Source organism: Nicotiana tabacum, chromosome 20, assembly GCF_000715075.1.
Source record: "Nicotiana tabacum cultivar K326 chromosome 20, ASM71507v2, whole genome shotgun sequence".
Classification (NCBI taxonomy): domain Eukaryota; kingdom Viridiplantae; phylum Streptophyta; class Magnoliopsida; order Solanales; family Solanaceae; genus Nicotiana; species Nicotiana tabacum.
The window spans coordinates 68,672,674-68,683,842 of NC_134099.1; the positions used below are offsets into that span (position 1 = coordinate 68,672,674).

Here is an 11,169-nt window from a genome sequence, read left to right on the forward strand (position 1 = left end):
CCCAGCGCCTCGCGTCGCTTCAACGCTTAAAGCGAGAAGCGAGCGCTTTTAATAACACTGTCAAGCCCAGGTATGTTTTCTTCTTCTTCTTCTTCTTCTTGGTGCTTAAAATAGCAGCGAAATGCTGCCAAATTTTTTTCCCCTTCAGTTCTTCTTTTTCTCATTTTCTTCTTCTTCTTCTTCTTATTTTCATTTAAGTCCTTAATATTGCAGTGAAATGCTACAAATTTTTTTTTCCTTCAATTATTCATCTTTTGTTCGTAGTCTCACTGCCAATTTTTTTTAGTATTGGCGGTTACATGTGTTGTATGCAGTTACATGTGTTGTCTCTGCAATATTTATTTTAATATTTTTTTTAAATTCCGCTTCACTTCAAAAAAGCGAGCGCTGTGCTTCTCGCTTCACGCTTTAAGCGAAAAGGGGCTTGTCACTTTTCCTCACTTCACGCTCTTCACAACACTAGCTCCATATAAACCTCATCCTCAAGGTCACCGTGAAGAAAATCATTCTTAATGTCCAACTGATAGAGAGACCAATGGAGAACGACCACCATGGATAGAAAAAGGCAAACTGATGTTATTTTAGCCATGAGAGAGAAAGTATCACTGTAATCGAGCCCAAATATCTTAGTATACCCTTTGGCAACAAGAGGAGCCTTAAGTCGATCAACCTGGCCATCTAGACCAACTTTGACTGCATACACCCAACGACAACCAACAGTCGATTTACCCGAAGGAAGAGAAACAAGCTCCCAAGTACCACTCGTATGTAGACATCTTGTCAATCATAGCTTGTCGCCACCCTGGATGAGACAATGCTTCACCTGTATACTTAGGGATAGAAACAGAGGACAAAGATGATACAAATGCATACATCTTGTCAATCATAGCTTGTCGCCACCCTGGATGAGACAATGCTTCACGTGTAGACTTAGGGATAGAAACAGAGGACAAAGATGATACAAATGCATAATAAGGTGATGATAGAAGATGGTAACTTAAATCGACATAGTGGGGATTAGGGTTAAGTGTGGACCGTATACCTTTACGTAGTGCAATCATTTGATTAAGAGAAGACAAGTCCACAGTATCAGTAGGGTTAGGTGCAGGACGTGAATCAGATGGGCCTGATACTGGACGCGGACGATGATGATAATTCAGGCATGGTGGAGCTGTAGAAGGTTGAACTAGACTAGGTGGTGGAACTGGAGCTATAGGTGGTGAAGCTGGAGTTATAGAGGAAGATGAATGGGAGATAGTGACTGAATCTCCAAAAGATGTAGTTGGTAGCACCTCAGAAATATCTAAGTGATTACCTGGACCTGTGAACTATGATTGGGTTTTAAAGAAGGTAACATCAGCCGACATAAGGTATCGCTGGAGGTCAGGAGAATAGTATTGATATCTCTTTTGCGTTCCCGAGTAACCCAAAAATACGCACTTAAGAGCACGATGAGCTAACTTATCTTTTCTTGGAGTAAAGTTATGAACAAAACACGTGCTCTCAAAGACACGGGGTGGAAGAGAGAACAAGGGTATGTGGGTAACAAATCAGAGAATGGATCTTGATTCTGGATAGCTGAAGATGACATGTGACTAATAAGATAGCTAGATGTAAGAACTACATCCCCCAAAAAACGCAACGGAACACGAGGTTGTATGAGTAGGGTACGAGCAGTTTCAATAAGATGTCTATTCTTTCTTTCAGCTATCCCATTTTGTTGGGATGTGTACGGATAAGATGTTTAATGAATAATCCCATGGGAGTTCATAAACTGCTGAAATGGGGAAGACAAATACTCTAGGGCATTATCACTATGAAATGTGCGGATAGAAACCCCAAATTGATTTTGAATTTCAGCGTGGAAGGTCTGGAAAATAGAAAACAACTCAGATCGATTTTTCATCAAAAATATCCAAGTGCACCTGGAATAATCATCAATGAAACTGACAAAGTAGCGGAATCCAAGGTAGAACTGACCCGACTAGGACCTCAAACATCTGAATGGACTAAAGTAAAAGGTGATTCTACTCGATTATCAAGACGTCGAGGGAAATGGGAGCGGGAATGCTTACCAAGCTGACATGACTCACACTCTAGAGTGGACAAGTGAGATAAACCAGGTACCATTTTTTGAAGTTTTGACAAACTAGGATGTCTCAACCGTTTATGTATTAAATATGGTGAATCAGTAACAGGACAAGTTATGGAAGAAAGACAAGATGTGAATCCATGTGATTTTGCAAAAAAAAAGGTAATAAAGTCCATTTGATTCACGCCTGGTACCAATGATCCGCCCTGTACTGTGTTCCTTTGTAAAAACAAAGTCATCAAGAAATAAAACAGAGCATTTAAGTGATTTGGCTAAGCGACTAATGACTATCGACTATGAGATTAAAAGGACTACCGGGAACATAAAGAACTGAATCTAAAGGTAAGGAAGGAAGTGGACTTGCTTGACCTATTCCAATTGCCATGGTTTGAGACCCGTTGGCCATTGTGACTGTTGGGAGAGATTGAGAACATGAAATAGTAGTGAAAAGAGATTTGTTACCAGAAATATGATCAGATGCACCTGAATCAATGACCCAAGACTCAGAGGTTGAAGATTGGGAGACACAAGTCACGCTACTATCTGTTTGAACAACGGAAGCTATCCCTGAAGATGTCTGTTTACTTGTTTTATACTGAAGAAACTCAATATAATCCGGTAAAGAAACCATTTGGATCATTGGATCCAACAGACTATGAGCTAAAGGCATCTGATACGAATGCCATTATATTGTTGCGCCGGAAAAGCAGAAAATTTCTAGAAATCACTGTTCACGACGGAAAAAAATATAAAAAGCGGTCAGAATTTGATTTAAATTGAATGGGTAGGCTCGGATTTGCGAGGAGAAGAGATTGTCCTGAAGAAGTTTTCCCAAAATCTGTCCGGAAACAACCTCACTCGTCGGAGTGTGGACGTCGTAACTTCGCCGGAGAAATTCTTCCGGCGACGCGTGAGGGCGTGTGAGTCCTTTTCTGCCGGAGATTTTTTTAAGGGTTGGTCGCGGAGCTTTGATCTACCTCTGGTGGTGGTTGTTTTTGCATAACACTGACAGATACTATTGTTCTTGCGAACAGACCTGTTTTTGCCAGAAAAAAGGGCTTCCGGTTGACTGTTTTCTCTTCCCGGAGTCGCTGGAATTTATGCACACCGAAATTTCTCACGGTTGCTCTGATACCATGTGAAAATGCACGGGAAAACAACTATTTATTGATATTCTGTTTAATTATAATACAATGAGCCATGTTTATACAATACATATCATACTGCTATTCTATGCGGAACTAGGACTAATTCATATTATGTACATAACTATCTAACAGGCAACACATACGGTATAAAAGACAAAATATTTGGCTGAGTCTGAGATTTTTGTACTACCTTACCTACCATGCTTTGATCTTTTCTTTTACCGATTCGATCATGACTCTTGCTAAATTTATGATTGGTTCAGAAAATCCAGAAAATACCCATTCTTCCATTTTCTTCATGGTTTAATTCCTTTGCATCAAGCAAATCATTTTATTTGGACAATCAATTTTCAGTCTCTGTTTTCCAATTCCTAGCCAGGGGCGGATCTAGCACTATTGATGTAGGTTCATTAGAATCCATAATTTTTAGCCTAGACTTGGATTTATCTCTGTAAAATCCACTGAAGTTGCTGGAAATGCTGAACTATGAACCCAAAACTCAAACAAGGTGATTGGCTCAGTGGTTGGAACCTGAGTCATGAGCTCATAGAATTAAAATCCTGGATCCGCCTCTGCTCCTAGCTAAGAGTTGCTTGAGCTTCAGTCTTTTCTGATCAATTTAGTTTTTTTTCTTTTGGTACTGAGATCAATTGAGTAATTTCAGCATTAGTTGGTCAGTAAACAGTGTACATTGGGTCACCTTAAATCTTGATTCAATGCTGCTTTTAGTGCTTCTCTAAGCTAAGCTTTTAGTGATTATGTTGTCTTGTCATTCTATAAAGGTCATTTCTATGTTCAACTGCTTCTACATTAACTTTTTTCAATAATTTTTATAGGAAGCAATTTGCTCATCCTTAGAGGATTACAACGAGCAAATTGAAAAATTAAAGCAGGAGATGAATGATGCAACTCGTGGTGCCGATAACATTAGAAATGACATCAGCGCTCTTGCTCAGCGATATACTGTCATTGATTGGGATGAGCAATGTGGGGTAATGGTCTCCTCTCTCCTGATGTTTGTTCTTTTGCATTTCTTTAGCATTACCTCCATTATATGCTTGTATCTGTATTGCTTATTTCTTCCTCTCTTAGGCATATAATCTGATTCTGTCGCAGACTTCAGGATAATAGGTGTAGCCTGCTCGTATTTTATTCTTCATCGTATCTGCAATATTTATTGTTCGTAGACTGCTGTACATGCATTCCTTTGGCTTTCTTTCTTTCTTTTTTTCCTTTTTACTAAGCTTCCCTCCAATATTTTTCCATTTTTAGGTTTGTCGACGGAAAATATTAAATGTGGGTGGTGATTATCGAATGACTAGAGGTTATATGGTTGTTGGACCAATGGCTCCCTTCTATGTCTTTCCGTGTGGTCATGCGTTTCATGCACAATGCCTGATAGCTCATGTGACTAGGTGTACTAATCAAGCTCAAGTAAGTAACAGAAGAGTGTCTTTCCTGCTCAGCTTCTGCTTATCATTTGAATAGTGGTTGTACTGCTTTGTCTTCTCATCTCTTCATATATGTGAGAGCACATTTTTATTGTCTTATCTGTATGTTGCATTATTGACATTGGCAAACCATGTTGAAAATGATCTTGTTACTTTTGGTTGGTGCAATTATGACGACTGGAAGTATTAGGTTATTTGCTTGAAAATTTATTTTCACTTTGTGGGAATTGTGAAATTCGGTGCAAGGGATGGGGGTAAAGTTGAGACTCAGTTTCAGGACCTCCTGGCTATGGTCAAAGCTTTGACCATTAAACCAACCGCATGCAGATAGTTATGTTGCAGGTTGCTAGGTTTTCAGAGTAAGTAATAGTGTTTCTGATGATAATGTCTTTTTCTTTCTGGTGTTATGCTGGTCTTCTCAATATTTAGTTGTCTTTAGAAATTTTGAAGAGATTTCTTGGTTTAACAAGTTTGCATGGATATGAGTGGGTCCTTTTAGGCAGTGACTAAACGATTAGAAATTGGGTTAGTTGGAAAATGTTCTCAAAACCTAGGTGGGTGAACACTGATCCGATGCCTTCGCACTTACACTTATAAATTACATTTGTTAGAAAGGGTATGAGATGATTATGGGTAATTTTCTGTGAAGCTCAACATTCGTAGAACAACTGATAGTAACAAATAGCCTAGAGTGGATTGCAAGAGTTGACTTCAAGTCTGAAATCTTTTATGTCACAGTATATACTCGCTGCATTCATCAGACAAATGTATGTAGAAATGGAAATCATCTTCTTGGTGTTGCTGTGCTATTGTTCAAGGATTGCCATTAGCTGACTTGTAAACAATGTTAATAAAAGCCATAACTTCGTTGCGTAAAGCTATGAAGCTATGCAAAGTAAGGGTCTTCATGGGTGAAGTCATGCACTTTAGAGAAGTGTATGCTTTAAACAATGACGCACAAAGTGAATACTTACCTTCTTATAAAAGAAAAATATTAAAAAATAATGACGCACAAAGTGATTCTGGCAAGAATCAGTTACTTCTTTGAATTTCAACTTTGAGGAATTGGACTAATATCGGCATCATTGTATATTGGATACTGAAATTAGTTACTTTAATTGTAATTTAATTCTTAGAGTACTAAACTCGTATATGTTTGATATTTTTAAATTTTCCGTAAATTGTGTGCTTCATTTCAAAGAAGTGTGCGCTTCGCTTCTTACTTTTTGCTTCAAGGCCAATGAACCCCGTGTATTTTTCGCGCTCTTCACTTTTGAAAGCATTGCTTGTAAAGAACTGTCAGGTTTCATTAGTTGATTTGTGATTCTTCCTCCTCCTGTTCTTCAGACATGTTCTCCAGATTTTTTGCAGTTCTAGTTTCCAGCAATGAGCCAGATTCTCTTCTTTAATTAACGTGAAAATATCCCTTATGCGTAAATATTAGCATTGATAAGTTGTCCGTGATGGTGCCAAGTATAATGTGCTCAGATATTATCTGTTACCTCTTTTGGCTTAATATCTTTGCTTCTAATAATTGTTAACGAAGAGTAGATCTATTTCCGTTCTGCTTTTCCGCAATGACCAATTAACAGGCCAAATAAGCATAATCTTGCAGTTGATACTTGCAATCATAAATATCCCTGAGAGGGCCACATATGTCTTCCAATACCATCTGTTATGTCTTGGGAAGAAATGTCTTTGCTTGTGGTAATTACTTGGGTTGACAGTCTCTATAATGTTTTCCTTAAAATGGTATTGCAGGCCGAATACATTCTGGATCTGCAGAAGCAACTTACTTTACTTTGTGCTGAATCTAAGAATGTGTCAAATGGTGGCTTGTCTGAAGAACCACTAGTTAGCGTGACTCCCATGCATAAGGTTAGTCTTATGCTTATAAAATATCACTCCTTTTAAGTGGCTAATTAATTATAAAAGAAGTTTTTTTCCCCCGTCATTTTGATTATCTTAGTTTTTGATAAACGGATGATTCATTTCAAACTGAAAGGATCTTGTCTGAGACAAAACGTATCATATGAGCTCACTCCATGTTGATTCATCTAGACAATGTAGCCCTAGTTTCTGGCTTTCCGTAATTGATTGTTTGCCAAACTGGATGCTGCAGATCCGGTCACAGCTGGATGATGCTGTAGCCAGTGATTGCCCATTTTGTGGTGACCTTATGATCCAGGAAATTTCTTTGCCTTTCATCCCTCCAGAAGAAGCAGAAGAATCTGAATCGTGGGAGATAAAACCACATAATCATCCTAGTCAGAGAAGCCTTTCCCTGGCTGTGTGATTTTATCATCTGTTATTGCAGGTTTCTCCCTGCAATTGTTTGTTTTAGGTTTTCCCCAGAAAAAAAGGGGGACTTGTTTGAGGTGCTAAAAGAATTGCTTGTTTGAGGGGGGCTAAAAGATGCAAAAGGAAAAAAGAGACTTTATCGTGAGACAAGAACAAGAGAGGCGCTTTACTAGTTGAAGAGATAGAACTTCTTGGTGTGGGTGAGTGGTCGCAAGCTTGTTTGAGGTGCCAAAAAGAATTGCTTGTTTGAAGTGCTAATTTATCAGGTTTGACAGTAATTGTTGCAACATGAAGCTAATGCAAGCAACAGGGGCCTGTTGATTGTAGGGGCAATAAATCGCCCAAGGATATTTCACGAATCTGGGAAAAGCTTTTTCTTTTCTTCTTTTCCTCCTATGTCTATTGTATCATTTTGTGGTAAGACGTGTTCCTCCAATTGTTGTATTATGAGTCAACTTTACTTTCTTCATCCTTGTTGCACTATTCCTGATCCTTCCTACTATCGAAGCTACCTTACTTTCCACAGAAAACAGGCAATGGTAGGAAAACTGGTAATAGAGAAATAAAACATCACGAGATAAACAATTCTTTTTTCTGCTAGATGTGCATAAAACATCATGCCTTTATCAAGCTGTGAGCTGTATAACTCTTTTATCTCCTTTCACGATGGTGTTTAATTAAATATATTTACGAGATTTTTTGACACCTCTATATACTATCTTCTAAGGATTGGATTGTCTGTCCATTAAACCTGTTCAGTTAATACAGAACATCGTGAGGCAAGTCTAATGTAAATAATAACAAGATGCATAACTCGTTAGAACAAACTCTAAGGTACATAAATATATCACGTAATTCCTCGATTACCAAAGGCGAATCATTACTCATTATAATGTAATGCACTACATAATAGCTCGTTTGGCCAAGCTGCAAAAATTAGCTTATTTTGAGAAGTGTTTTTTTTTTCAAAAGTGTTTTTTTCAAAAGTACTTTTGGTGAGAAGTAGTTTGTGTTTGTCTAATTAGTTTGAAAAACACTTCTGAGCAGCAATTAGTGTTTGACCAAGTTTTAAAAAACTGTTTCTAAGTGTATTTTTCTCAAAAGTGCTTCTCAAAAAGTGCTTTTGGAGAGAAACTACTTTTTTCTGCTTCTCCAAAATTGCTTCTGCTTCTCCTCAAAAGTATTTTTGTTCCTTCCAAAAGCTTGGTCGAACACATCAATATTTTCCCAAAAGTGCTTTTTTGCAAAAAAAAAAAAAAAAAAAATACTTTTGGCTAAAAAGAAGCTTGGTCAAACAGGCTATAAGTCAATTGAACATCTTAAATTGTGGTCCCATCACGTTTCTCTCCCTTCACATCAACTAAAACTCAAAAGCAGAGAGAGACATCCCAAACTCGCGTTGTTTGTCATAATATTTACAAGTACACCGTTTGGTTGCATAAGTGTAATTACACAATTAAATTAAATTATAAATATAAAGTTAGCTATCAAAAATTAAAAGTTAAGATTTAACATGATATATGCTATTATAAAGTATTAAGTTTGACATTTAGGGTAGATATTTTTTTAACATATATTAATTACTAATCATATATTTGTAACTAATATTATAAAAATAATTGATATATATTTTACAAATTAATAATATTTTATTTTAATCAATTATAAAACTAAAGTACATATTTTATAAGAACATCATGGACTACATGCTTGATAAAATGATTAGTATTTATAAATATAATGCCATAAGATTACTTAAATGTTTTATGAAAAAATAATCTATCAATTTTAACTGAAAAATGAATCACACGCAATCTAAATTAATAAGTGAATAATAATAAAGCAAATAAAATGGAAGCGAAAATATAACTGCAGACAATTAAAATTTTATTAAATTTAAATCCACAAGTAATTTGGATTTTATTATATATCAAATACATATTAATCCAAATAATCTATGGGCTAGTATAATTGGATTGATTATTTAAATCTAAAATAAATTAATTTAAATAAAAGTCCATTATATTATTGGGCTAGCCCGTTAATTGGTCTTCTATCAAATTGGCGGCCCATGAGCCTCAAGCCCAATGGCCCAATAGGATTTTCTTGGAAGCTACTCCACTCCACACCTATATAAAGGGGTCAAAAGAGAAGGTTAGAGGGATCAATCAAGTAAGTAGAGGGAAAGGCTAAAGAAGCTGTAAAGAATAGCATCAAGGTCTCCATCCATATCTACAATCTTCGTCTGTAGTCAAATCCCACTGGCAAACTCAAATCATAGGCGGGCGGCTTCAAATCTTCCGTTCTTGATAACCCAACACCAAATCCTGGTTCGTGACGATCTTCAAATTATTCATGACGCATCATAAGTCTGAAATTCATCAAGTTCAAGATTAAGCTCTCAAGCTCTTGAACCATCATTCATAAGGAGAAGAATCACACGACTACATCTCTTTAGATTTGAGATCTTCTAGAGATTGTAACCTTATCATTTGAAGTCAAATATAATATTTGTCGCTATATTTCTTGTCTTGATTATTATTTTTCACGAACGAAATTTAGTTGTTACAAATTTTGGCACACCCAATGGGACTATCTCTACCTCTCATATCTTCTCAACCTCAACATTCTGCATCATTAAGATGGCTCCAAAGAAGATAAACTCAAAAGCTGCTGACTCTAAATTTTCTTCTGAAGTTGAAAGTGTCCTGAGTGCTACTACGGGGAGTCTTAGGCCAGTCACACAAAGCAAGGCGAACGTCTTGGGACAGCGAGCACTCTAAGTGTTGTCTGCACTAATACATGTTTTGAGATCTTCATCATCCGGAGAAAAAAGGTCCCCTGCTAGCAAATTAGAAGGAGATAATATCGTAGAAGTTGTGGAGAAGTCGCTTGCTTAAGTTACTTTATACAAGACCAAGAGTACGCTTACCCAACCCGATGATGAAGTTTTAAGTGTTGGATCTACGCCAGTCTCGCCACATAACATGTTCCAAACTGAGTCCAATCTATGCGAAGAGTTCTATTACCTTTCATCATCTGCAATAATCATGGAGGCAATGATGACTAACACTTCATAACAGAGGAGCAACTCGCAAATCTGACAAATATGATTGAGGGCTTAACAAAGTATGCTCAAGATCAAGATGTCCGTATTGAAAAATTGACAAGCATAACTGAAAGCATGATAGATGGAGAATCAAGTTATGCACATGGGAATCTCCCCAAAGTCCACGAGAAGACTGATCCTCCAACAAAACAAGTTTCATTTGCCAAAGAACTTTATGTCTCCTCCGAAGGATCAATTCCCGTCGAACAATTAAAAGAATTTCAACATGGGAACTATCAAGGACATGTAGGAGGTCGCTGAAAAGTCTTTTCTAACGTACGCAAAGCCGTATACTGCAAGAATCGATAGCTTGAAAATGTCTGTTAGTTATCAACCTCCCAAATTTTATCAGTTCGACGACAATGGAAATCCAAAGCAACACGTGGCACATTTTGTTGATACATGCAATAATGCAGGGACTTATGGAGATTACCCTGTCAAGCAGTTCGTCCGCTCACTAAAAGGGAATTCTTTTGATTGGTATACAATCTCGAGGCTGGGTCCATTGATAGTGGGATCAACTAGAGAAAGAATTTCTCAACCGCTTTTATAGCACAAGGCGTACTATGAGCGTGGTGGAACTTACGAACACTTGCCAACAAAAAGATGAACCAGTTATAGACTTTATCAATCGATGGAGAAATGCAAGCCTCAACTGCAAAAATAGGATAAGCGAAGCTTCTGGCATAGAGATGTGCATCCAATGAATGCATTGGGGAGTTCGTTACATCTTGCAAGGAATCAAGCCTATGACATTTGAAGAGCTTGCCACCCGTGCTCATGATATGGAGTTGAGCATGGCCTCTGCGGAAAATGAAGGGCTGCCTGTCTACGAACCTCGCAAAAGAAGGGACAAGCAAGAAGTCAATAAATGATCAAAGAACAATAAATGAAATAAGATGGAATGATCAAACCAAAATGATAGTAAGTAAGCATTGTGTTTAACTTAAATGCCAATGATCGGTCTCGATTGAGCTCTCTAGATAGAGCTCGGATCCGAATAAACGAGTAAATAACTGAAGAACACTTAAAACGATGTTGTGGGCTAAAGTAAATTTTATTGCCTTG

The 11,169-nt window shown here is 37.3% G+C and overlaps 1 protein-coding gene across 3 annotated transcripts in view; it reads left to right on the plus strand.

Annotated features, from left to right (window-relative positions):
- LOC107826915 (vacuolar sorting protein 18) overlaps nucleotides 1–7,461 on the plus strand; it is a 58,159-nt gene extending 50,698 nt beyond the window's left edge. For all 3 annotated transcript variants that reach the window (XM_075240700.1, XM_075240699.1, XM_075240701.1), the window contains 4 exons: nucleotides 4,077–4,232; nucleotides 4,513–4,674; nucleotides 6,453–6,569; nucleotides 6,814–7,461. In XM_075240700.1, the coding sequence (XP_075096801.1) occupies nucleotides 4,077–4,232; nucleotides 4,513–4,674; nucleotides 6,453–6,569; nucleotides 6,814–6,987 (609 nt within the window). In that variant the 3' untranslated portion in view covers nucleotides 6,988–7,461. The remainder of the gene's footprint in view (nucleotides 1–4,076; nucleotides 4,233–4,512; nucleotides 4,675–6,452; nucleotides 6,570–6,813) is intronic.
- Nucleotides 7,462–11,169: the final 3,708 nt, after the last annotated feature.